We start from the raw sequence: 27488 nt of genomic DNA on the forward strand, positions 1-27488 counted from the left end.
TTTTTTTTTTTTTTTTTTTTGTCCAGTTTCTGTAACTAAATGTTCAGGTTGCAAATGAAGGAGAATGACTTTGTGAGGTATCTCCTTCATTAGAGAGATCACGATCACCCATGACTTGCAGCATGTTCAGTGTACAATATTAGGTATGGCTCAGACTTGGGCCCAGCTTTTTAATTCATTCATAGTGTTTCTCATCAGGTTTTCTTGCACTTTTGCTTGGGGATTGTAAGACAAGACAGGGTTGTGTACAAGCACTTGAAAGGCATTTTACTCACCTTCACATCATCTTATTTAGATTTTTGTAATAATAAGAGTGGTGGTTGCTGTTATAGGGAAGACATCCATTTCAGTCATTTTCTGTAACTGTTTTTCATGCAGAATTGCGTCAAACCTAGCTGGTTCCTGAGTCGGAACTGCTCTGTTTTCCTGAGTTTTTATCCAAACCTGTTTTATAAAGTGATACAATACAATGATTTCTCTGTCCTAAGGTGCTATTTTGTTCTAATGTAAAGACTTATGGTTCATCAGAATTTTTTGTAGCTCTCCCTTGGGATTTTCTGCTTAGACTAACTTACATCTTCATATTCTGAATAGGGTTCTAGAAAAAAATGGCAAAAGAAAAAAAATACAATTCTGGTTTTTACTTGGAAATTTCCCCTTTAACATGTTTAACTAACAAGTCTCTTTAATAATAGGAGCCTGACAAGGAGGATTTGGAGGAAGTAAGTAGTAAGGGGACAAGGCTTGTCAGCACCCAGTTTTGAGAGATTGTTTTGCATCAGGAGCATGAACTAAACCTTATTAACTAACGCCTTTCACTATGCTTTGAATTGTGAAGTTTTGAAATTAAATTACCTTCTCGTTGAATTTAATCCCTCCTATAATCCACTGCTGTTTTCATGGCTGTCTTTTTGACTTCACCTTTTCTGATGGTCACATTTTCCTCCTCTTTTAATAACTGACATGACTCTTCAGAAGTATTTGAAAGCATGCATTTGCAGTGTGGCCATATACATCTGTACCTGCTGTCATACTTTCTAGTTTGAATGCTCCTGGAAGATAATTAAGTATGGGCTTCTTAATTAATATAGACACTTCTTTAGCTTTTGAGGGGATTTCCAAAAGATATATTTTGTTGTGTTGCTGATGCAGTTACCTTCAGACTGGACTGCATGCTCACCACACTGCTTTATCACTTATTTAAAGGTCTAAGAGAGAAAGTGCTTTAGTTTCTTGCCTATTCATATGATTCTTCCCAGTGTGTCTTCTGCAAACTTGGGGCCTTGAGTGGGGGGGCATTGAATGATCTGAAAAAATGCTGTAAAATCTGTGCAGAGTAAAGAACCAAGCTAAGTACAAACAAACAAGGTAACAAACAGTGTTTTTTGTGACTACCTGTTCTCAGGGACCAATAGGAAGTCCTGCCTTCATTGGACATTCTCTATTTTCTGTTTGTTCTGCTCTTTGCTTTGTAAGAGAAAAAAAAAAAAACATTTAAAGAATGGGTAAGTTGAGCTGATTCCCTTTTTTTATACTAGGGACTAGATCATATATCAGGTGTAGAGGCACTACTACCTTTAAGCTTGAGTTTTAGTGATTATTTACTATCAGCCAGGGTAGCTTGAATACTCTAGTTCAATATCATGTGCTTGGGACAGGCTCCTTCTCCCAAAATATATAGATTTTCTTTAAATGGAGATGTGTACCCAAGTACTAGCTATTTGTTATTTAATAAGAGAAAAATACATTGTTCAGTGGACCACATATAAAGAAATATGTTCTGGCAAATAATCTGAGACTCTTCAATCAACAGGTAAAAGCTCACCAGCTCAATATGTTCAAGCTATTGAAAAACATGGTTAGTAGGAACCCAAAGGGTGGTTGTCATGCATATACTTCTTGGCCATGATGGTCCTCCGTGGGCACTTTTCCACTTCCGTTACCAAAACAAGATTTGATTGTTACCATCACCATTTCACCCTTTGACACAAGCATCAAGAATGGCCATCAAATAACCCCAAGAAAATCATTGGACTCCTTCCTTTCTTATTTAGTAATGGTTAGCATACCTCACTCAGGTAATGCTGTATGTGGTTGGCCAGTGCCAGGCTTTGGTTTAGTTGATTTTTGGATGTTGTGACTTTCTAGCAGGTTTGCTTGTATGGTGATTAAATGTTAAACAGAGGAATGCCAAGATACTGAGAAGTCAGAGGTACATGGAGAATGGCAACATGGAAGTATGCTATGTTATGTCAGAAATGATAGGTGAATAGGAAGAATGGTAGGTGAATAGGGAGACCACAGAGATGTTATGGTGATAGGTGAATAGGGAGATCAATAGTCAGAGGGAAATAGGTGATAAAAATGCGAGAGACAGGAGGATGAGAGTGGGGTAGCTGCCTATTCCATATAGGTACAGAGACGTGTAGATTGGCAGCTCCCTGTACGTCATGCAATGCAGGATAAGCAGTCCCAATTTAGCCAGCAAATAAGTTTGTGTTTTTGTGTGCATTCCTTTTAATTTTAAGCCTGAAACCCTAATGCATAAATTAGGAATACATAATTTTTCTCTTCAAGGTGAGGAAATAATGGAAGATAAAACCAGCATAGCTTACTATTTTTAAAGTTCATTGTTTGTATTAAATACATATTTTCTGGAGGAATCTGATTTATGACTTAAATACTCATGGTTGGCATTATAGTGTTGTCCTGCATGTCAGTTCCTGGCTTAGACTCTGATGTGTTACTGTAATCCTACACAGTTCAGTAAAAGAAACATTTCTAGAGGTGCACCAATACATCGGATTGGCATCCATATAAGGAAAATTGACTGTATCAGCAGTCAGCTTTTTTTGGCTGATGTGGCTGATAATGCCACGGATAAATGCCCCTTGCATGTGCACGTCTGCAGCACAGCAGGGTGGTGGCCAGGAGCACAACCCGACAGCGTGGAGAGCAACCGGGTTCGGCTGGTAAGTCTGTTGTGAAGGAAAAGGTAGGAGGGGGCAGGCAGATCAAGGCCTCCTGCAGTGAGGGAGGGAGTGGGGCTAGGGTAGGGATAGGTGCTGGGCCAGGCACTGCCGAGGTAGGGCTGAGCAGGTGATGGAGCCGCTAACAGCTCTTCTGGGGGAGGGGTGGGGAAGAGGTGGCTCCCACTGCTACGTGCACCCCAGGAGAGTGTGTGGGGGGGGTGTCCCCGGACCTGTGATGGGGGGGGGAGGGCGCACTACGGTGAATTTTGGGGTGGCTTCACCTCCCCCCACATAATCTTCTCCCAGTGCTGCTTCCTGCCCCAAGTGCAGCCCAGCTCAGCCCCCATACCAGGAATAACCTGGTGCTGCCCTGGCCCCATCCTGCAGTGGCAGCCTGCCCTCGCTCCGCATGGATCTGGGGACATATGCCCCCCATGCCCTCCCAGGGTGCATGCAGCATCAGGAGCTGCTTACCCCTTCTCGTGCCCCCTGGACAAGCCGCTTGTGGCTCCGTCGGTCCAAAAATTCTCTGTTGGTGCACCTCTAAAAATTTCTGGGTGTTTTTTTTTTTTTTGGCTTCACCCCCTCACCTTGAAAAGAACCTCCTGAAATTATTATTGCATAATTTTGCTGTCTTGTACAAAATTTGGTATCAATTAATGGAAGCTGTAGTGCAGGCATAAATACTGTGGGTGCATCTACACAAGGAATTCAGCTGACCCAATAAAGTTTGGCACAGTTTGTGCCAGAGTTAGCTGCTCCTGTGCACAGCATTTACGCATGTGCATGGGACCAAAGCAATTTGAACCAGGGAGGAGCAGCCCCGGGCTGACAGAGGACCCAGGGTGGGTCAGCCTTGGGCTTGGTGGCGGAGGGGCTGGGGCACAAGAATGGGCTGGCAGACAGCCCTCGTATTGCAGCACCCTTGTGCCCCAGCCATCCCCTGTCACAGTCTACGTGTGCCTTTGAGCATATGTAATTATTCCGCTATGGGACAGTACTATGTCCTGACCCAATGGTTGAGTTAATTAATTTACTGAGCCCTAATACATATAGACTGTAATGCTTTACTGCTCAGCTAATTAGTCAGCTCTGCAGTAAAATTCGTGTGTAGATGCACACCGTTATGCTAACACACATTGGGCCTACCTTTAGGTAGAGAGGGGTAAAACAATACTTGTCAGACCTCATGTTCTTTGGTAGCAAAAAATTTGAGCATCAGTATACCAGTACTGTGTTTTGCATATGTTTGATCTTATACTAGACTTGGGTACTTCCACTTTTTTTTGAAAAAAAGCATCAGAAACTTCTGATATTTCATACTTCTAACAGGGGTTTATTTTTTGTTAACCATATTTGAATTACTAATGTATTGCCTATGAACAGTTGTTGAGCCACAATAATTTTCTGAACAGAAGATTTAAACTTTTAAATGACAAGTCTTCAGTTTTTATTGTATAATGCAATATATTGTGATGATTCTGTATTAAAAAAAGATCAAAGGCTCTTATTGTGCAGAAGGTAAAGTCAGCATTTTAACTTTTTTTTGTTTGTTTTGCTCCATATTCTATGCATGATGACGTATTGTTTTTGCAAAAAGTTGATGGCATTTTTACACTATTATTGATTTTCAGGTTCAAGGGACTGCTAGCCTGCTTTTTTTTATTGTTCTTGAGCTGTTCAAAGTGTAGGCCACATTTTAATTAACTTTTTGCCTATTAGCAGTCCATGAATCAATTGCATAACATCTCTGTGATATCTATAGAAATGCTTAGGTGAAACAGAATTATTAGGAAACTATTTAATTCATTTTAATGAGGTAAGGAGGCAGAAAAGAAGTATGGTTTTACCAGCAAATGCTCTGCAGCAAACGTTCTGAGAGCTGCCTTTGCAGCATTGCTGGCATAGGCAGCCGTAATCTTATCAGCTCTCTAAATCACTTTTAAAGAAAGATTATATTTATGAAGTTTATAGAAAATCTTAAACTCCTTTGTGTTAATGATTTTTTAAAAGATTTTAGAATCAAATGTTTTGCACAGAAGAAGCCACTAAGTCATTAATAATGTTATGCTAGAGTACTGCTCTTAAAAAAAAAAATGCCCCCTTTCTGTATGTCATATAATGAATTCAATTAAGCTGAGTGGCGTGTGTGTGCTGCCATTTGTCATGATGGATGTTTTGAATCCCGGGAGTAATTAATTTTACAATGCGGGTTAATTGTTTACAAAGGCTGCTATGCACATAATGTAGAATTGTTTTAAATTTCCTCACTTTCTTTTCCTAGCTTCACACGCTAATGTCTTTTGAAAATTATAACTTGGAGATATTCCTTTTAAGTTGCAGCAATTTAAATACTATCACTATATATTCCCATGGCAGCTCACCAAATCTCATCGACAAGGTCACATGGTAAAAGTAGACTGGCTGGACAGACTGACCTTTAGAGAAATAGAAATGATCAATGAGGTACGTCATCATATATCAGCTTTCTAATGGGTTTTTTGGATTTTGCTAGTATGGAAGCCTTGGCTTGCTTGGGAGACTGTAATTCAAATAACTTGCTCTATTTTTCTTTTCTTTTGTGCACATTGAACAAAGTACTCATTCTGAAAAGTTAACTTACTCTTGGATTAATGATACAAAGATGGATGAAAATAGTCAGCTCTAAATATTAGCTGTCAGTATTAATGTTCTCATTAATTTAAAGATGAAAATAAAAAAGCCAAACTATTTCTAGATTAAGTAAGTAGACAGGGGAAAGGTTTAAAGTCTTATCTTACAGTTCTAGAGCAAATATTGTTTGGGTATGACTGACATGGCTTTAAAGTCTTAAAGTGGTCTGATCATCTTAAGAAGAAGAAAAAAATGAAAGTTGTCTCAATAACTTCTCTCAGTGTACTTCAACCCATGCAGATTCTATTACATTTACTGTGCTCTAATGGACTTAAATCATTTTGTTCTAAATTTTGCTGGCTTGGGCAAAAAAACAGTGCGTTTACAGACTCAAATCCAATGCCTTTGTTTTTAACTTATGGAGTAACTGTCCCCAGTTCAGGAGACAAATAGGACAGAAGTTATCCTACTACACTGTCCATTTTATTCTGTAACTAATACATGCAAATGTAGAAAAAAAACACTAGGGGTAAGGGCCTTTTGTTCCTGAGCAGTGCTTGTATTACTGAACTAAACATTCTTTTTGGGAATGCCTAGCAAATGGCGTGGTGATTAGGGTATATTGTGGGGAGTATAAGATAAGAGTTTGAACCTCTTCAGAATAATGGAGACCAAAAGCCTAGGTCTCCACTCCCTGGGTAAGTGTCCTAACCAGTAGACCAAAAGTATCCAGCTGGTATCCCACTACTGCCCAGCTGCTGCTTCCCCTCCATCACTGGCTGCTGTTTGCAGCCAGTGTTGCTGGCTTCCCACTTCCTCCCTGCCTCTTGCCTCCTGCTGCTGCTTCTTGCCCTTGCCCCAGGGGCCTGGCAGTATGGCACACAGCACAGGGAGCTGAGGATGAACCTGAGGCTACAGGTGTGCAGGGGACCACACATTGCAGTGATGAAGGGTATACATGGTACAGTGGCGAGAGAGTGCCCATATGAGTACATGGTACAATGAAGGAGAGGGCTGGAGGAGCTGTGTGCCTTGCCTGTTTTGTGAACTTTGGGTTCAGGCCCAAGACTGTGAGTTGTCTTAGTACAATTTGTGACTAGAAGGCTTGTAGACGAAGCAAAACTTCCTCTGGAAATCGTTTAGACATGAACTTTTAGTGCAAGTCCTTCTAATGCAACTCCTTTAACTTGGCTCTTTCACTGGATCATCTAAACAATCCCCATCTGACTTCATGTGAATGTTTGTCATGAAGCATGGATTTCAATTCAGAATATCAGAGAAAGCTGGTATCTTTTAAGTAGTTATCTGAAATTGTAAACTGAGTAATTGTCACAACAGTAATTGCTGATAATCATCAGTTGCAGCACAAAGGAAATAGTTATTACTTTTAGGAAATGCTGAAGATAGTTCCTTAACAAACCATCCACATCTATCATCTTTTTCTTTCTTTTTAGAGGGAGAAACGAAGTTCTAATTTTATGTACTTGATGATTGAGTTTCGTTGTGTTAAATGCGATGATAAAGAATATGGAATAGTTTACTATGAAAAGGTATGTGTCTTGCAGTTTTTATGATCTCCTTTAAAAAGTGAGCCATGCACCAAAAAATGACAGGTTTTCCTGCTGAGATGAAATATTCTGTGGCAAGATAACAGCAGACAGCTGTCACTGGCAGCTGTTTATGTACATACAAATCAAATAGTATAGCTACAACAAGATTACAGAAGTCAATCATTCATGCAGTGTGGTTCAAAATTACAGAATTTAGTAAGAGTGAGTGATTAAAAACTTTTTGATGTATTGTTTCGCAAATAATCAGGTAGTACTTTTAGGGAGACTCTAGGTAAAGTTAGTTCTTGAGTTAAGAGGGAGAGAGACCCATCTGGATCATCCGACTTCAGAAAAGATTGACTACTAAAAATGTTGCCCAAGAGCTGGGGAAATGGACCCATTCTCTTGTCCAAGCAAATAACAGAGACTTATTCCTCCATGTTGTGTGTAATGGTCCGAAAACTTTGTGATCACTCCAGCAGTAAGGTGTTATAGTAAGAGGAGAAAACCTTTTGCTTTGTTATATAACAGTATCTTGCATGAATGTGGCATTTTGCACGTAAGGATTTCAGGCTAAATTACAGACACTCAAAAGTAGCCTGTGAAGTAAGCAAGCATTCTCATTCTAATTTTCCATATAGAAAGATCAGTGTATAGAGAAGCCAGATATTACATCTGATAAAGAGCTTAAGCTTCTAGCTGTTTCCTAACCTTAGAGATGCTTTCTGTCTCTTTCATGGAGAATTACTACACTCTGGGTTTTTTTCTGCTTTGCATTTGGGCGATATCACTTGAGTACAAGTGTGGATGTTGACAAAAATGGGTTTTTACTACCTGGATAAGTTTCCTTGTACTGGGACCTGAACCTTGTAGTGTTTGGTATGGGGTACCGAACTTCCTGTTACCACTGGGAGGACGGATGCAAGAATTTTTAAAAAACAGAAGATACTGGTCTAAATCTGAGGATACACATTTTATTTTGTTTATCGAAGGTCAGACTTCCTTTTTGAAGCAGTCTGAAATTCCAGTGGCACCTTGCTTGCCAGGCAGATTTTGGTTGGCAACTTGTTTTGTCCTCCTGACAGCTCATCCTCCTAGCTCAGTGACATTTCTCTTGTGTCCTGCCCCAGCATCAGAAACACCAAGACTGTCAGGATTTATGGCTGTGGAGCAGTCTGTCTGTTTACCTGTCTGGAAGCCGAGGCTCTATTCTGTCATGGAGAATTACTACACTCTCGTTTTCTTTCTGGTTTTCAGTAACATCAAATTTTGAAGTGCCCAGATCCTCTAAAATAGAATTACTCTGCACAACTCTGCAAACAAGCCTTTTCATTTGAAGCATGACCAAGAAATACAATCTGGGATAAAATAATTTACTAACCATTGTTGCTATGTTTTAATGACACATCTAATTGGAACCTCTTATGTTAGGAAAAACTGGGAGACAATGTGAGTAGGTATCTGTTTTCGCTTTCAGGTTCGACATTCCATAGAAATCAAAAGAATGGCTATTAACATCCTTCCAAAGAAGCCTGAAAATAGGGATGGAAAAACTGTATGTGGACTTTTTGTGAGTTGCACCAGTGTAAATTGAGAATCATTTAAATCAGTAGAGTTCCACAGACACAAAATGGTGTAAGATTCAGAGTCAACATACTTGCAAATTTCCCAAAAGATGTAACCTGAGCACATAAGTGCATGAAACAGATAATTAAATGGGCTGCTCTTCTGCAGAGTGGTGAGATGATAGGGTAATAGGACATTTGCAAATTGCAGTTAATTAAAATTTTAAGGACTTCTTTTTTGGGAAACAGTTTTTCAACAGGTGCCTGACCCATTTTCTGGCAGCAGTGGAAAACAGTTCATAAGTTAGTGCTTGTCTTCTCCAGCTTGTCATGCTTCCAATTACAGTATAAAGATCACCAATCCAGTATATTGAATCTAATGAAACTAGGCTCTGTTGTCACCTGTCTGTGACTGATAGTCTAAGTGAAGATTACTTGTCACACTTGTGTTGATAAATTTGTGCTTTCATGTTTACTGAGAACCCACCTGTTAAACAGTAGCTGATAGAATTCGGGATTCTCTGACTGAACACGTAATTACTACATGTAAAGTCAAGTGGCAAACTCACATAATTCTGATAGGGTTTTCAAGATGTGAGAAGTAGCGATCTGCAGGTAGCTGGAACATGGCTTTCATGTCTCCTATCGGGTGTAAAGATTGACTGTGAATTTCCAAATGCAAGCATCTTTTGTCTTCAAGGAAAGCTGGCCTCTGTTAGGAAAGTTTATCTCTGTATATAGACTTCAAACAAATACACAGGCAGTTTCCGTGCCACATCCATTTTTAAAGGAATTACTCACTTAGAGGATTTTTCCCTGCTTTTTACAACTGTTTTTCTTAGTTTCTTCACTACTGTGTGTCCATTAGGTTCTGGGTGGAGATCCTGGACTTTGGAAGGCTGTTTAGTGTGTCAGTATTATAAGGGTGGGTAAAATTGCTAATATTTTTAGGCCTTGTACAGACATTTAGTTTCTTCTGGGAGAGTTGCTCTCCCAGGAGAAACCACAAGTATACAGATGTGTTCAGGCTTTTTCTCTTAGAGTGAAAATGTCTGGTCCAGGAGAAAAATAACTGGGTAATGAGCAGGGTGAAATCACTCCTTGGAGAGTTTCTCTTGGAGAGCAAATGTCTGTATGTACTGTGACTTCTAGAAGAGAACATAGCCCTCCAGCATGCCAATCCCCACGCTCTCCCCCTTGTCCCTAGGGACATGGCATATTGCTTGCTGAGCTCTGTTGCTCTGCAGAACATACACCACTTCACAATCCCCATGTTGTGCTGCAGGGAAACCCAGGCTGATCTTGGGCAGTCTGGGTGAGCCAACTGTGGCTGCCCTAGTCTACTGGGCAAATACATGGCACCAATGCATAAGGGAACCTGTAGAGATGCATGCATAGCCCCCCGCCTGCAGTGTTAGCACTGCAAGCTCTACACTCTTTAAGGCTTCATGATGCAAATGGCTGTACATTTGGCTTTTAGTAAGTTTTGCTACTCGGAGAACATACCTGGGAAAATTTTCCTGGAGCATTTGAACGTGTGCATGCAACCGTAGTCTGCAAACTGATGACATTTGCATTTCAAGTAGGCTGTTTTTTAAATATATCTAACCCCAATAATATAATTTGGCCCACGAAAACAATGAGAGAACTTGGCTGATTTGCATTTTCTCGTTACATTTTATTCTGTAAAATATGTAAATGGGAGGACAGACTTACCTGCATTTCTCTCTCTCCTCTCTCTTTATCCATCAGTATAGCAGACCTCAGTTTTGGGTGGGGGTTTTTTTCCCCAGTGTTGAATAGCATTAGCTGAAATAACAAGGAAAAAAGGTTAGTCGTTAGGTTTTAAATCTCAGTGTTTAGCCTCAGTGCTATGTAAACATCTCAATGTTTTAAATCATTAAAATACTGAGTTTCACTTCTCTCTCTCTCTCTCTCTCTCTCTCTCTCTCTCTCTCTCTCTCTTTACCCCTGTACCAGTATCTTGAGAGATTTCTTGTGTAGTGGCATAAAGGCATCAACCTTAAATTGTATAGTTTTGATTGTTGCCTTTTTTCCATGCAATTTGACAAGATTAAACAGAACTCAAGATGCTTGCTCTTTTGACTCATAACTTTTTAAAAACTTTAACTGACATGAAGATCAAACATCGGTTATTAGGCTGGGCTTAACATCATCTACAACTCTGTGTATTTTCCTTAGCTAGAAAGTATTATTTAGAGCGTGACTTGTCAGAATTGTGATGGTAAATATGGCACCTTGAAAACCACAGAAAGCTAATAAGTACAGCGAAAGAGCCCTCCTGTGTATGCTTAGTTTGCTGGCACAAAGAGAAGCTTTTACTATAGTCAGCAATGCCGAATCAATATATCTGTAGGAAGAGGAGCTGTATGATAGTTTGTTTCTCTCATTATCCACAAAACTGCCAGCTGTTTCATTCCAAGATAGGGGTAAAGTATGAAGCAGAACAAACACAGCACTTGTTTTGGATCAGACCTGTTCTTGGAGTCAGTTGTGGAAAGAAGAAAAGCGAGCCCACAAGATAAAGGCTTTTTGAGTCCCCTTTATATATTTATTGTTTTCAATGAAAAATAATCCCTTTAACTAGAGCTTGTTGAAACTCAGAATTCTGAGTCCATGGGAAACTTGACACTTAAAATTTTGTCATGGACTGGGCTGAAATATAAGTTTCCCAGGCAAAAGAAGCAGACAAAAGAACTGTTTCAAAAATTATTAAATAACTTCATGAAAATGCTTCCTTTGTACTTTTAATACCTAATTATAAAAATGAAGCGTGTCAGATGTAGGTGAGCATTGATATATTTCCAGGCAACATTATAGTTTCATTGCATCAGCATTTTGCGATGGCAGATTGTTTCATTAGAGAAATTTTGACCTCACGTGCTCTTAAAAATTTAAATCTCTTGGTTGAGTAGCTTGAGCTGACTTATTCTTGAAAAAAACATAAATTAAATATTTCCCTAAATTCTGGCATCTGTTTTCCCTCATCCCCTCTGATACCACTGAATGGCAGCTTCTCTAGAAATTATAGAGGGAAATTGTAACAGTTTTGAGATTTAAAGATCTGATCTGATGCTCTTTCTAACACAGCGCACTGTGATAAACCATCACAATTTGAAATCCTTTGCTGATTTCAAAGTAAATGTTCCATAATGCATATTATCCTTTTCTTATATTCTCTACATTTAAGCAATGCATTCTGCCTTTCTGTCGATCGCATGCAACAGGTACACTAAAAAAAAGAAAGAAAAAAAAGGAAACGACTGAAGTGAATGATAGGAAGGAAGATGAGTCAGACTTCTGCTCTAATTTTTGGTTCAAACACTTAATTCTTCTCAACTTTCTACTCTATGGAAAGTCATAATCTCTGAGGTACAGCACAGGACTCTTCTCTCTTATAGATCAGGAGCAGCCTAGATAAGTACAGTTTGCAAAGATGGGGGAACCATTCCATGTGGACTGCTCGGTAGGGAGAAGGGGTAGTGTACACTTTTGAGATTGTTACATGCTCCAAACTGATGAACCTTTATGTTTGGCTGGCTTGGAGGTATTTTCAAGATGGGTCGCTTAAGATGTCCTTAAATATTTTAGTCATAGTCCTTGAAAATTCTGCTTATAAACAATGGAAATTAGAAGTCTGCTTGGTGTTTATAGACAGTCCCATCACAGACGCATCCTAATGATGAACGTTTCTATCTTTTTCTTCACTAAAATGCTGATGAGTTTAAAAAAACTAAAATTTAATATCCCCAAATATGACACATCAGCATATGGCTTTATCCTCCTGTGTCCTTTTTCTTTTTATCTTCTGAGCTTTATAAAAGGAAAGCTAGAACAATTCCTTTCTATATTTTCTTACCCCTTATGCCCTTTGATGGTTTAATTGCTTTGCATCTTTTTTCCTTTGAATATAGAAAACAATAAGTTGGCATGTCACTTTTGTTTAATCATCTGAGGCATTTAGTGTGCTTTTGATTTATCTTGTCATCCAGGATGGTGATGAGTCATCTCCGATTTTAACAAGCTCTGAGATTGTTAAAATTCCAGACCCACAGATGTCTATGGTAAGTAATTTTCCTTGCAACACAATCAATATTGTAACAATGCTTGTGCTGTGAAGTTTTTATAAACGAAAAACTTTTGAATATTATATCTGATGGTCTTCAGTAGTTTAAATTACAGTACACAAAGAGTGTAGGTTGTAGCTGTGCTGGTCTAAGGACATTGGCAGACTCTTCCTCTGCCTGACAAAGAGTAATTGTACCCAAAAGCTTGCAAAGAAGAGTTTTTCCAACTATTTGGGTTGGTCTAATAAAAGATACTGGATTTACCCAAAGAACCTTGTCTGGCAGTACACACAGAGCTGTCAAAAAAGCCTGTTGATAACAAGTTAAGATTTCACTGTTGAAGTGATTTATTTTAATAGTATGTTTAAAATGTAAAGTTCGGTAAGGTAACAAACTCTTAAAGTAGCGTTTCTGTGATAAGGGAAGGAAAGAAACAAGTTAGAGACAAGGTGAAGATGGGGAAGGATTACACTAGTGGACTAGAGAGGTGGGTGAGGACATATGTTAAAAAGGCACAGAGAAGTAGAGAACTATTGCAGAACTAAAGATATGCAGTTTAAATCTCATGCCAGGTTGTTTAGGTTAAACCTTGTTTTTCCCCTCCACTTTCTTACCTTTGGTCCTTTTGTGTAGGCAGCACCCAACTAAGTTTCTGCAAAAAGTGTCCATCATTATGAATGTTATTTTACTGGCATTGGCCACATCAGACTCCCTAGCACAAGTGGGTTTCTTCTGATGGTTGTTCCAAGTGATCGCATCAGCCTAAAACAGCTGGGAATTATTCTGAGAGTTGTGAAAACTGTGGCTGTTGGAATTATTGTGCTGTTACTCCTCCTGCTGTGGACACCACTTCAGTCGAACTGATATTATCAATACAGAAACTGTAGATGGCAAAATCTGGGGTACTGTTTTCAAAGTGCCTATCACATTTAAGCCCAGTCTCTAAATCATAGAAATATAGATTGGAACACTTGCATTTTCCATAGGGACACTGACAGCAATTAATGCAAAGACAAGAAATGATTATAAGTGCCATTTTGAGTCTAAAATAATATCATTTATATGGAATAAAAATAGCATATTCTGTAAATGGTTTTTTTTTAATCAGTATATCCAGACATACTGTAGTTATGAATTTTAACCAAGTAATACATTATTCAGGACATTATTGAGTCTGGTAGACAGTTTCATTTTGATATTTTTTTTATGGAATTAAATATTTATTGCTGCTGACTTATTCGTTTTCCTTAGGAGAACTTAGTGGAAAGCAAACATCACAAGCTGGCTCGCAGCTTAAGAAGCGGACCTTCTGATCATGATCTCAAGCCTAATGCAGCTACCCGCGACCAACTTAATGTAAGTTCATTTACTTTGAGTAGCTTGTCTGTTAAAAATGGCACTTAATTTTAGCGGATGACTTGGTGTCAATGTACTGATAATTAATACATTAATTAGTGGATACATTTGCATGTTGTCAATATGAGAGCTGCCCACTTGTGAGCCAGCCTACTCAGCTATAAATTACAAAAAATCATTCATCTGATGACTTTCTGAAATGAATGAATGGTATTACTTGAGCTTTGGATGTATGGGAGTTCATGTACTACTCATGCATCATTGCATCTTGACTTAAGTGGCATTTTCAATAGTTTTGGCAGAGAGGTTTTTGGGCACTTTCATCTCTAAGGCTAACTCATGCAACTTCGTGTTAAACTTTGTTTATACAGTAGCCTGGGTAGCAGACTGGCTCAAGGGTCGCGCGCAAGGAGTGGTGGTGGATGGGGCGGTGTCAGCCTGGAAAGGTGTGGGCAGTGGAGTCTGTCAGGGCTCAGTTCTGGGGCTGTTCAACATCTTCATCAGTGATCTGGATGAGGGGGTGCGAAGCACCCTGTCCAAATTCGCGGATGACACAAAAATATAGAGTGAAGCTAACACCCTGGAGAGGAGGAACCAGAAGATCCAGGCTGACCTAGATAGGTTGAGGAAGTGGGCAGAGAGCAACAGGATGCAATTCATAAGGACAAGTGCAAGGTGCTGCATCTAAGGAGGAAAAACTGTCATCGTACCTACAGGCTGGGGGGGTGACCTTCTCAGCAACACTGAGGCAGAAAGAGATCCTGGAGTCACTAACTCCAGGATGAACATGAGTCATCAATGTGATGTAGTTAGCCAATCGTGCATCTGAAGGTACTTCACAGACAGGTCCGTGGAGGTGATTCTCCCTCTCTATACAGCACTGGTCAGGCCACAGCTGGAGTACTGTGTCTAGTTCTGGATGCCACAGTTCAAGCAGGATGCGGACAACCTGGTGAGGGTCCAAAGAAGAGCCACTCATCTGATTAGAGGCCTGCAGGGAAGGCCCTATGAGGAAAGGCTAAGGGACCTTAACCTCTTCAGCCTCTCCAAGAGAAGGCTGAGAAGGGGACCTTGTGGTGGTGTACAAATTCATAAGGGATGAACAACAAGGAACAATGGCCATAAGCTACTGGAGAGAGGGTTTAGACTGGACATTAGAAAAAAGTTCTTCACAGTCTGGGTTGCCAGGATCTGGAATGGGCTTCCAAGGGAGGTGCTGCTTGCCCCATCCCTGGGGGGTCTTCAAGAGGAGACTGGACAGGCACCTGGGACCCTAGGTTTGGTGGCCCTTTTCTTGCCTGCCAGGGGCAGGGGTCAGACTAGATGGCCCACTGAGGTCCTTTCTGACTCTAGAATCTATGAATCGTTGATGTAATATATGGAAGGTCTCCATTCTTTTCTCTTTTGTTTGATGGCCTTTGTCTGTCAGACTCCTGTGTGAGAAGCTAGGTGTTTAACTGGTATTTAGTTTAAAGATATGCAATTCAAATCTCACTGTCAAAGCCCTTGCTGCTTCTGCAGACCTGAAGAGGAATATTTTGTGCCTGAAAATTTGTCTCCAAACTATACAGTTGGTCCAATGAAAGACAGAGGATCAGAGGAAAGTAGGCCTGGAAGAGACCTCATAAGGTCATTTAGTGCAGTTCCCTGCTCCAGGAAGGAGCATCCCTGACTAAACCATCCCAGCCAAGTGTCTGTTTAACCTACTCTTGAAAACTTCCAAAGATGGACCTTCCATAATTGCTTTAGATAGTTTGTTACAATGCTTGGCCACCCTCATAGGCAGAAGGTTCTCCTAATTTCCAACTTAAATTTCACCTGCTACAGCTTGAGGCCATTGCTCCCTGTCCTGATCCCTACAGTCATACCAAAAAGTCTTTCTCTGTCTTCTTTATAATTGTTCTGCAGGTATTTGAAGACTGTTTTTAAATCCCCTCTTAATCTTCTCTTCTCCGGACTAAATAGCCATATGTCTTTTAGCTGTTCCTCATAAGCCTTGCTTCCAGCCATTTTTGTTGCTTTGCGCTGTGTTTTTTCCAATCTGTTCATGTCCTTGAATAGTGGGGCCCAAAACTAGACACAGTACCCCACATGAGATCTCACCAGCATTGAAGGGAGTAGAAAAATCACATCCCTTGATTTTCAAGTGACTTTCCTGTTAATACAACCTAGCATACTGCTAGCTTTTTTTTGCAAGACTACACTCTTGGCTCATATTCAGTTTATGGTCCACTGTAACCCCTAGGTCTCTCTCTGCAGTACTGCAGCCTAGTTTCAAATTCAGGACTTTATACTTGTCCTTGCTGAATCTCATCTGAGTGATTGTGGACCATTTCTCTAGTCTATCCAGGTTATTCTGGATCTTAGCCCTACCCTTTAGAGTATCTACACATCCACCCAACTTGGTGTTATCTTCAGATACGTTAAACATACACTCAGTCTCATCATCAAAATCACCAAAGAATATCACTAAAAAAAAAATCCCTTCCTTCTCGCATTTCCTGGACCATTAGGGCTGCAACACTTCAACCCTACTATAGTCGGCTGTGTTTTCATTATGCCACTTCATTTCACTGAATTCAGCTAAATAAATAAATAGATAAAATATCTGCTTTTTAAAATTATTTTGTGTGTTTGTGTAATTATTTTAATAGATCATAGTGAGCTATCCACCAACAAAGCAACTTACGTATGAAGAACAAGATCTAGTCTGGAAGTTCAGATACTATCTTACTAATCAGGAAAAGGTAAGTTGAATTACTCCTCATGCACTCTAATACAGGAAGGTTAACATAGTTCATTTTCAGCTGCTTCTTTAAATGCTGTGCCTTTATAAAGGGGTGGCAACCTTAGTGAATCAATGGAGTCAATAAAGATGCTTTTTACTGTTGGTACAGGTATAGCAGTAAAGACTGAGCTTCATTTTTTTATAATCATGTCAAAGAGTGCTTTTATAACCATCTCTTTCTTTCAGTTCCCAGTGGATTATTTAAAATGCATTTCTGCAAAGCCTTTTATCTTAACTTCACTTTTCTTTGGCAAAGTAAAATTTTACGCACATTACAAGACATAGGCTTGTATAATCTAGTTAATGGGCCATGGACTTAAGCACTTCGGAGCTGAATAACAATAGTAATTAAAAAGGAAAATAACCTGGATTGATTATCTCATGAATAATATTGAATTGGCTCTAATTAATATCTGTACTTTTAGTCTTGTATGAAGTCCCAGGAAATTTAACTGGAATATATTGAAACATTCAAACTTACAGATTAAAATGATCAATTCCAGTAGAAAGTATTCATCAGTTAAACAAGGCTGAAGATAATGCTGCAGTCTTAGTATATCTGGTTTTTTTGGCTTTTTTTTACATGATCCATAGCAGCCAAGAGTCTAAATTTCTAGAACTGCACAAAAATTTAAATAGGTACTTTTCTGGATGGAGATAGATTTGAGCATGCACTTTAAGTACATGCCAAAGTGGCTTGTTAAATCTGCACATCCTTTTTCCAAGTATGTTCCTCTCTCACTTCCCCTTCCTCTCAGTAGAAGATGATAAAGATTATTCATTGATGCTAGTGATTTGAACATGGGCAATGGCGTACTAAAAATTTACTCCGATCATGAAGGGAGTACTCTTAAAAGGTGGGTCAGGAAAACTTGACATGTCCCATTTGGTTTGCTATACTTTTGGCTTTTGCTTCCATTGACACCATCGTTTCTTTTCAGTAGTGGATATTGTATATAAAAGAAGGTAGTGGTTTATTGGTTTTGTTGTTTTCTTCAGGTTTCTATGAAAGGTGTTCTGGAGAACATTAGATTAGTTCAGGAGAGGCCTGAGTAATTGCAGTGAAGCATTAGTTCCTCATGCCGATATGTCATACACCTTCCTGTCAAGGTCCAGAAGAACCAAGTCTCTCTTACATGCTTCAGAGAAAGGAGCATTTAAAATAGCATGAGCATTGATTGGATAAAACAGTTCAGTTAATATTTTGGGTCACATGAAAGTTGGGTTTTTTAAAGCAAAGTTTTTTGGAAGTTATATTTTAGTCAGAAAGATGAAGTCTCTGTAATACAACACAATGGGTGCGTCTGCACAAGACGCTTACTGCACATTAGCCTAATAACACTGCACAGTAGTGTGTCATGGCAAAAACTGCTAATTGCCTACTGTGCAGTGTTATTAGGTTAGTGCACAGTAAGTGTCACTAAATAACGATGCTATTGCACAGTAACTTTAGGTACTGCTCATTTAGTTAGTACTTTATTAAGGAAGTACTAAACTAAATGCATGGTATCTAAATTGCATTAATGAACATGTAGACGTGCCCAATCTGTGTTTAAATGCACATTAATATGTAAAACAGAGATTTCCAATTAGCAGTGGAGCTGGATTTCAAGCAAGTATAGAACTTTATGGGAGTGGGGTGAGAAACTTGTAAAAAGATTTAGAGGTTTAAGCAAGTATTTGAGTCGTTTTGAAATTTAGTTTAGTTTCTCTTACATGTGAAGGAAATGAAATGTTCCAAACAAGTGTCGACTGTGAAATTGCTTTAATCAGTTTGTTCCAGGTTTCTGGAGAGGTAGGTGATGAAGTGAGCTGTATGAATCTCAAACCCAAGCATACTGAAAAGTGTTCATGATAACTTTTGAGGAAAGTAAAATACTGGAGCTAAAACAGCAGGACCAAGGAACTATTTCCGTAAATTTTTAAGTAAAATATTTAGAAACAAAGTCTGTTTCTTCAAGTTTTCAGAGTTCTATGAGTTAGAATATTCTGGTTCTAATACAGCCTTTTTCTAGGGCTGATGTAATTATAAGGAGTTCTTTCCTGAAGTGTACCTGTAAACTTCATGATAATTACTGGGAATTGAATATACTCATTGGGAAGAGAATAGTTTGAGCTTGTGATTACTGCTAGAGAGGATAACATTTCCTAGTAGTATAACACCTAATTAAGCTTCAAAACACCTATAAAAAAGTACATTCGTATTAACACCTGTGTCTTACAGCTGCAACGGCAATGGGGACTCAGACTGTGACTTGTTTAAAATGTGTTGTAGGTACACTGGTTTAGGTACCATGTACAGGACCTAATTCTGACCCTTCATTTGTGTAGTCCCTAATAGTGTGTGGTTGACATTGGATACCATATTCACTTTTGTAATAACCTTGTTTTTTCCCCAAAAGTTTGCAACTACAAATTAGACTGCAGCCATTATGTGCACCTGAGAAAGTGACTAAGGCAGAATTAATGCTAAATGTGTTCCACCATCCATTCATGCTTCGCTAGCAAATGCAACTGTGTAGATAAGACTGAATGTGGAGTGGAGCTAATGAATGACATGGTATGGGTTTCCTGGGAAGGGTGCGCTCTATTTTTCAATACAAAGTGTCTTAAAAGAAATCTCTTTTGAATGTGTTCCTTTAGTAGAAATATGAATGTGACCATTGTATGGATAATTTTTATTTATTTTTTATTTGTGGAAATATTCAGCCATGTTGGTAGCATACCATATACAGCTGTTATGCTGGTAAATATGGCATAGGCAAATACATTGCAAATCAGATCTTCTGAAATAAATTAAACTTAACAGCTTACTTTCTCTCATTATGCCCAGGACCCAGCACTGTAACTGTAAACCACTTGACTTGTTAGAGTTTGTTGTTGACCAACTCCACGTGTTAAAGGGAAAAGTCCTGTTAATGCAGTTAAATGTAATGGGTCAACTTAGAATAATGCAGTTTACTTAGGGTTACTCAAATATATTTGAAATCAAATTTGATCCAACATCTGGAGTTAGTGTAACTTTTTAAATAATCCAGTTGACTTTTTTTTTTAAGAGCTGCTCAAAACTAGTCACTTTTTTAATCTTATTTTTTTAGGCTTTGACTAAATTCTTGAAATGTGTCAACTGGGACCTACCTCAAGAGGCAAAGCAAGCGTTGGAACTGTTGGGCAAGTGGAAGCCAATGGATGTGGAGGACTCTCTGGAGCTTTTGTCATCTCAGTTCACCAATCCGACAGTGCGGCGATATGCTGTAGCCAGGTTGCAACAGGCAGATGATGAGGTATTGAAGTAATAGGATTGTTATGTGGATGTCCTTTACTATGATCATAAGAAAAATGAAACCTTAATAGAATAACATCTGAAATCTTTTTAGCTCCAAATAAAAATGTCCTTCTGAACCAGACTCCTTGTCAAAGGAAGACAGTATCAGGATTGCTTGAGATTTACAAAAGCTAATTTTGAAGCAAGCAGGTTCATGCCAAAAACAATGTTTTCTTATAGTTAGGGACCTGCTTAAACCACAGCAAAATGAAGGGTTTTTTGCAGCCTGTTCACAGCTTGTGAGTACAGAATGTCTGCAGTGTTAGCTAATACCTGAGTATATACAATATTTACTCAAATCCAAGGTCGTATGGCTGCTGAAGCTTTGGCTCCAGCAGAGTCCCGAGCTCATGGCCACAGTTGCAGCCACAGCTGCTGCGAGCCTCACAGCTGCTGGGGCCTGAGCCAAAGTTGCTACTGCTGCAGCTCCTGCTACCTGGCTGGGAGGGGCTAGAGCCAGAGCCACAGTGTGATCTGTGCCGCAGGCCAGATTAGGACTAGCAGTGGTTGCATAACTAAGTGTAAGTCAGGGGTGGGGATAGGTGTTGGAGATGGTTAGGCCGCTTGACTTCCCTGGCACTGACGCCTGCCATTGCTTGCCTCCCTGCTGCTACTTTCCCTGCTGTAGCAATGGGGAGGTGGATTAATTTTAAGGCAACCTTCCAATAATTAGATTCTAGGCATAGAAAATGATAACACATTTATTAATTTTCCATGTACAGTAAAAGCTGCATTATCCAGCACTTTACCTTCCAGAAATCTCTATTAACCAGCATCTGTCATAGACGGCATCTTGCTGTTCGGGATGCTGCCGATGGTGTTGCTAGCGGCAGTCTCAGCCGCCATTGTGATTGCATTGAGCTTGTGCTGTGACTTATTTGCTGAATATTGCTGAATATCTCACCCATCTTGCAACTATGGGTACCTATACTTCATCAACAAGCAGAGGACAGAAGCGAAAGCATGTTGTTTTAACGATTACACAGAAATTGGACATAATTAAGTGCCTAGAGAAAGGAGAAAACAGGCACAGGTTGATGCAGGAATTCAGTGGTGGCTCGTTTATGATCTACGGCATCAAGTTGCAGAGCGCAGAGTTACTCCAGTTAGTGACGAATTCTGAGACAAGTAAAGCAATTGAGCAACGCTGTACTCTACACAAACCAAAATTGAAACAATTAGACAAGATATTGTACGATTGGTTTGCTTTAAAACATTTGGAGAGTGCTCCAATTTCTGGCCCAATGCCAATTGAAAAAGCAAAAGACTTCTGTCAACAAATGGGAATGACTGAGGCCTGCATTTTTTCAGATGGATGGTTGTCTTGCTACAAACTTCATCACGGTTTCAGAAGGCTTGATATGTCTGGAGAAAAAAAGTCTGATCATGAGGCTGCTGAAAAATATTATGCGCTTTTCCAGAAATTGGTTGTGAAGCATGGCATAACCTCAGAGCAGATCTACCACACTGATGAAACTGGCCTTTTTTGGCGTTTTCTGCCAACTTCTACCCTGGCTGGTGTAGGTGAGGTTGGTGAAGCTGGTTCTGAGAAGAGCAAGGACCGCCTGACTGTGCTTACGTGCGCAAATGCAGCGGGCACACACAGAATCAAGCTGCTAGTGGTGGGAAAAGTCAGGCGACCAAGAGCATTCAAGGGTGTCATACATCTACCTGTTGAGTACAAGGCACAACCTAATGCATGGATGGACAAGAAAATATTTTTGCACTGGTTTCATCATGTCTTTGTACCAGCAGTGAAAGAGCCTCTGAAGAAACTTGGAAAGCCAGAAGACACAAAATTTATTCTGATTTTAGATAACTTGAGCTCACCCTCCTGAAGCAGAGTTGGTGTCTAGAAATACTTTTACCATCTTCCTGCCTGCAAATGTCACCTCACTCATACAGCCTATGGATCAGGGAATTATCGAAACCCTGAAATCCATCTACAGAAGGGATTTTTATGAGGAAGCTACTCAACTATGAAGGCAGTCTCCAAGAATTTCAGTTGCAGTACACCATTAAGGATGCAGTTTTCAACGTGGCATGCGCCTGGTGTGCTGTGAAGAGTAGAACTTGAAGGAAGGTTTGGAGAAAAATGTGGGCAGCAGTGATGTTTGCAGAGGGAACTTCTGATGAAGAAGAATTGGCAGGTTTCAATGTGAGACAGGAAGAAAACTTCATTAAAAGAGATTCTTGATGTCCTTCAAAATGGTGACCGCACTAACCCACTCATTAAATTCAGAGATACTGAACTTGAAGAGTGGGTAAACATTGATCAATACCTTGATGTTGCGCAAACCCTTACTGATGCTGAAATTATAGAAACGTTTGTGCATCCTGAGAGATCTACTGCACCTGAACAAGACTTGGAGGAAGAAGATCACAGTGAAGAAACTAAAGTGGCTTGGGCTACTGCCGCACAATGTCTGGAAACATGTTTGAAATTTGCTGAGCAGCAGTTCTTCGTATTCTGCCCAGGAAGTGATGCAGCATTGTCTTGTTCACAACAATTCTGTGAAAAAAAAGGCAACTGACTTGCAGGCAGGCATCCACAGGTTGCTTCAAAGAGCTTCTGCAGCTTGTGTCAAGGATCAGATATTAGTGTTGATGTTGATGATCCTCAAGAAGAGCCACACTCTGGAGCAGAGCCACATTTCGAGGCAACCTCTGATCCCAAGGTGCTTTCAGAAGCAGCTGAGAGGCAGTAATTATACAGTATGCTATTTACTATATTATTTCTCGTATCATAGTTAAAATATTAAAAATTGTTATATCATAATTAAAATGTTATATTAAAGTTATAATGTTATATTAAAAAGTTAATTATATTAAAAGTTATAATAATGTTATATTAAAAATTATATTAAAAGTTGTTATATCATAGTTAAAATGTTATGTTAAAAGTTATAATAATGTTATATTAAAAAGTTAATTGTATTAAAAGTTATTATATCATAGTTAAAATGTAGGCTTAGTTTCTTTCTTGAAACCCCCCCATAAAGTATAACTCTCAGATAACCAGCATATTTGATTAACCAGAACCCCCCTATTGTCCATGGATGCCGGATAACAGAGCCTGTACTGTATAAAATATAATTACTGGAGTGTCATCTTGAATTCAAAATTACTGTGATAATTATGAAAATAAGATGCAATACTCAGTGTACATGTGATGGGTTTTTTTTTTCTTATGGTTATGAAACACAAGTCTTCCTAGTATGTATCAGTGTTCTCTGATGCTCGTCTTCAACCATGCAGAGTTTATGAAATCGTAAAGTTTTCATTATTGTAGATATTATAAGTAGGGACCTACTTAATTTACGGTTTCTCAGATTTTGCAGAATCCTCAAAATCAACGAAAAAAAATTAATAACAATAAAATCCCGGCTCCCCAGTAGGAGCCAGTGGTGGGAGGGGAAAGCGGTGGCTGGTGGGGAGCACGAAGGGCAGCAGACAAGATAGTGGCTGCCCCCTCATCTCTCTTCCCCTTGCCGGGGCCTCTGTGCCAATCGGTAGTGAGGATCAGGGTGACATGAAGAGCAGCCAGCAATCAAATGGTCTCTGCCTCCACATCCCTCCTCCCTCCTGTGATCTCTCCACGAATAAGTGCCATGAAGATATGCCCACAAAATTGGCTTTGCAAGCTGTGAGCAGGCTGCAAAAAACCTTTTGTCTTGCTGTGATTAAAGTAGGTCCCTAATTATAAGAAAATATTGTTTTTGGCATGAATCTGCTTCCTTCAAAATTAGCTCTTTAGTAAATCTCAGGCAGTCCTGATACTGTCTCCCTTTGACAAGGAGTCTGGTTGAGAAGGACATTCTTGTTTGGAGCTAAAAAGGGTTGAGATGTTATTTGTTTTTAAAGACTTATGGAAAGCACAGGCTGTGACTGGTGCCAGCTTAATTCAACCTAATATTTTTTCTAGGTTTTTTTTATAGATGGAATATGTGTGGTTCTCATTTTTATGGTGACAGATTCTGTGAACATATTTCTCTGTTTCTGGATACATGACAAGTTTTTAAAATGCAACACAGCAATACCCAGCTCACAGTAAGCTACACAAATAGTTCATTAGTTAGCATTCCCTCCACTTCTAGATTCATTCCATCTTTCGTATGCTACATGATATTCTTGATCCAAAAAAGGCATACCTTGCTACATGCTTTTTTTAAAGGCCATTAAACTGGCTAATGTATTTGTTCGACTGTGACCACCTATGCCACTTCTGGAGTCCTCAAGGATTGAAATGTAGGGTCTGTTATGTTTTTTTTGTTCTTTGCTTCTATGATAATCCAGAAGGGAAATATCATAGGCATCGAAGTCCCACACTGAATAGCTTTTACAGACAAAAGTCAAGAACATTAAGTTAACAATATATAAATTGTAAGGATGATAAAAACTGTAACTGTGGTAAGGCATGAAGCAGACCTGTTCCAGCTTCTCTAAAGGGACAGCTTCTCTAAATTAACTATAATGGCTCTTTATTTCTTGTACTGATGATTGCTTTTATTATGAGGTACTTTTTGTGTGACTGTGTGCATTTTAAGCTACTGTTTTACCTTGCAGCGGCTGCTACTGTCTCTCTGCCTCACTTTCTTTCAGTGATGAAACTGTGACATAGCTTCTGCATGTGGACTGGTTCTCCAAAGTACAGAGCACCCCATATCCTTGATTGCTCTCACTGTTTGTTTCTCTCCCCAAGGATTTGCTGATGTACCTGTTGCAGCTGGTTCAAGCACTAAAATATGAAAATTTTGATGATATAAAGAATGGTCTAGAGCCAAACAAGAGGGACAGTCAGGGATCCATATCAGACAGTATGGCAACATCTGGAACAAATGGCACAGAAATAGATAGGTAAGTAGATATTGCTTTTGGAAGGGAAGGAAGAAAGCTCTAGCACTGAACCTCTGATTCTCCTTTGCAAATGTGCTTTTTTACATTGGTATTTACTTAGTTTAGGGGTGTCAAACTTATCCAGCCCTGCATGCTGGATAAATGCCCCTGAACTGGTCCTCAAGTTGGACTGGGACCAAGCCCCTGTGGAGACCCTGTGGTGTTGGGTCCTGCCCATGCCGGCCCTGTGGAGCCAGCACAGAGTGCTCACTGCCTGTGTTGTGTAGGCTGGACCTGGCACTGCAGGCAGCACAGGATTAGTCCAGGGCACTCCATTCAGCCCTTGCCCTGAACTTCCTGCGCTGTGTGCAGCGTTGGGTCTAGCCTGTGTCCTTTGGGTAGTGTGAGCCCTGTGCTGACCCTGGGGGCTGCATGCACAGTAAGCCTTGGAGCCACTGCATGTTGCCTGCAGCACGCAGGGCTGGACTAGCTGCACATGCTGAACACAGCACGGGGAGCCAGTGTGAGGCATGTGCTCCACGTGGCGTCCTGCTGTCTAGCCCTGCACTCTGGTTCTGGGTCCGGCAGGGTGCTGCATAAAGATGTGTCCTGTGCCAGTCCCTGGCGCTGTGTGTAACATGAGCAGCTTGTCTAGCCACTGTACCGTGGGTGGCATGCACTGGCCCCTCGACAGCCCTGCTATGCTGCCTGCAGTGCATGTGGGCCTGGGGCTGGTCCAGTGATCCATGGACTGGATCATACGACTCCACAGGCTGAATTTCTTGGATGGCTTTGGGTTTTCTTTGGTATCATTTGCTGAGCCAGTAATAGCACTGTTTTGCTTACTGACTTTAAACTGAGTGAAAATTTTAACTGAGAGGTAAAAAACTTTTGTTATGCAGTAGATTATATTGAAGTGAGGGTGTGGCCGAACAGTAAGCAGCCAATTCTATGGGTTTCTTAGGGACAGTGTAAAAATGCTGCAAATAGGTTTTTCAAAAGTCCTGGCCACTTATCTTTTATGAAAAGAGAAATAAAAGGGAAAGTGCTAAGGTCCCTAACTGCTTACCTCCAGTACTGGAAATTTACTACTTAATCATCCACCCTGTAGGAACACATGATCCTTATTCAGCTCTCCAGTGGAGGGCATCGCCAATCACCCTCAGTCCTTACCACCTTACCATCAGGACTGTCATTCCCAGGCTTTACATTCTAGTAAAACACAGAACAGACTAAGCTCTTGAAACTTTTTTTTAAGTTTCTAAGAGAAGTCCTGGGATAGAATGCGACGTTGTCCCATTGCTGGCAGCCGTATGCTAGCATCTAAGTTAAATGGTGGCTGTGAAATCTTCTCTTCCAGTTTTTTTTTGTTTTGTTTTTTTAACTATAGCCAGCGAAGTAGCTACCAAAGCACGGACCTTCTCCAGTACTGCTCTAAAGCATTGCTCAGTATTCTTCACCATCTTCCTGCCCTTTTGTTTTGGAGCTTAACCCTGGTGCTTTGGGGTGTCGGGGAACAGCGGCCCCAAGGTCACGGTGGGCCGAGAGTAGTGTCGGATCGGAACAGGTGGGAGTAGCGGCGAGGAGTCTGAGCGGTACAGGACACGTGCGGTTTCAAATGAAGTTGATTTATTTACTTACACTTTTAGAGCGTAGGCAGAAATCTTGCTTTGGGTACAGTATACGAAGAAACAACAAAGGTGTCTGTTGGCCCACGGGGTTCTTGAGTGAGCCCTTGCTTTCTAGCCGGAGCTAGGGGCGGCTGCCCAAGTCGATAGTCCCAGGGCTGGTCAACAGCTCATTGACCGGGATAACAAACAACAGAACTGTAACATGTAGAATGTCGTGACGCCAGTCCAGTGTGGACGAAACGGGTGGTCGTTAAGATGCCGAAGTCAATGTGGAGGTCGAAGTTACAATGTCGTAGCCAGTGGTTGAGATGCGGGATCGTGGTCGAGGTCGAAGCTGGAAATTAGTTCGTTAGCCAGAGATCAATATGGAATAATCAGATCAAGACGAATCGAATAAATCGCAAAATCATAGCTGTGAGGAGACCAGTGGGCCGAAAGCCCTCCTGAGGAGCAGTCCCTGCAGCAGCAGCCTCTGCTCTCAGGATCGGTTCGATCTCTTCCTGTGAGACAGTCTCAGCTAAGGCAGTATCTGTTGAACAGGTTGAGCGTGGTCTTCCCCCCTGAGGAGCAGTCCCTGCCAATAGCAGCCTCTGGTCTCAGGGTCGAATCTCTCCCTGTGAGACAGTCTTTGCTAAGGCAGTATCTGTTCACAGGTCGAGCATGGTCTCCCTCCTGAGGAGGAGTCCCTGCATTAGCAGCCTCTAAGCCCACTGGTCTCCTGTAGAGGAGACCAGTGGGCATAAAGCCCTCCTGAGGAGCAGTCT

General features: G+C 40.4%; 1 protein-coding gene across 2 annotated transcripts in view; it reads left to right on the top strand.

Moving 5' to 3' along the window:
- PIK3C3 (phosphatidylinositol 3-kinase catalytic subunit type 3) overlaps positions 1-27488 on the top strand; it is a 159771-nt gene that overhangs the window by 14835 nt on the left and 117448 nt on the right. For both annotated transcript variants that reach the window (XM_019518097.1, XM_019518098.1), the window contains exons 5-11: positions 5352-5438; positions 7040-7135; positions 12714-12785; positions 14040-14144; positions 16799-16891; positions 20031-20216; positions 24960-25114. In XM_019518097.1, coding sequence (XP_019373642.1) covers positions 5352-5438; positions 7040-7135; positions 12714-12785; positions 14040-14144; positions 16799-16891; positions 20031-20216; positions 24960-25114 — 794 coding nt within the window. The remainder of the gene's footprint in view (positions 1-5351; positions 5439-7039; positions 7136-12713; positions 12786-14039; positions 14145-16798; positions 16892-20030; positions 20217-24959; positions 25115-27488) is intronic.

Source organism: Gavialis gangeticus, unplaced genomic scaffold (genome assembly GCF_001723915.1).
Source record: "Gavialis gangeticus isolate Ggan-Ray unplaced genomic scaffold, GavGan_comp1, whole genome shotgun sequence".
Taxonomy (NCBI): domain Eukaryota; kingdom Metazoa; phylum Chordata; order Crocodylia; family Gavialidae; genus Gavialis; species Gavialis gangeticus.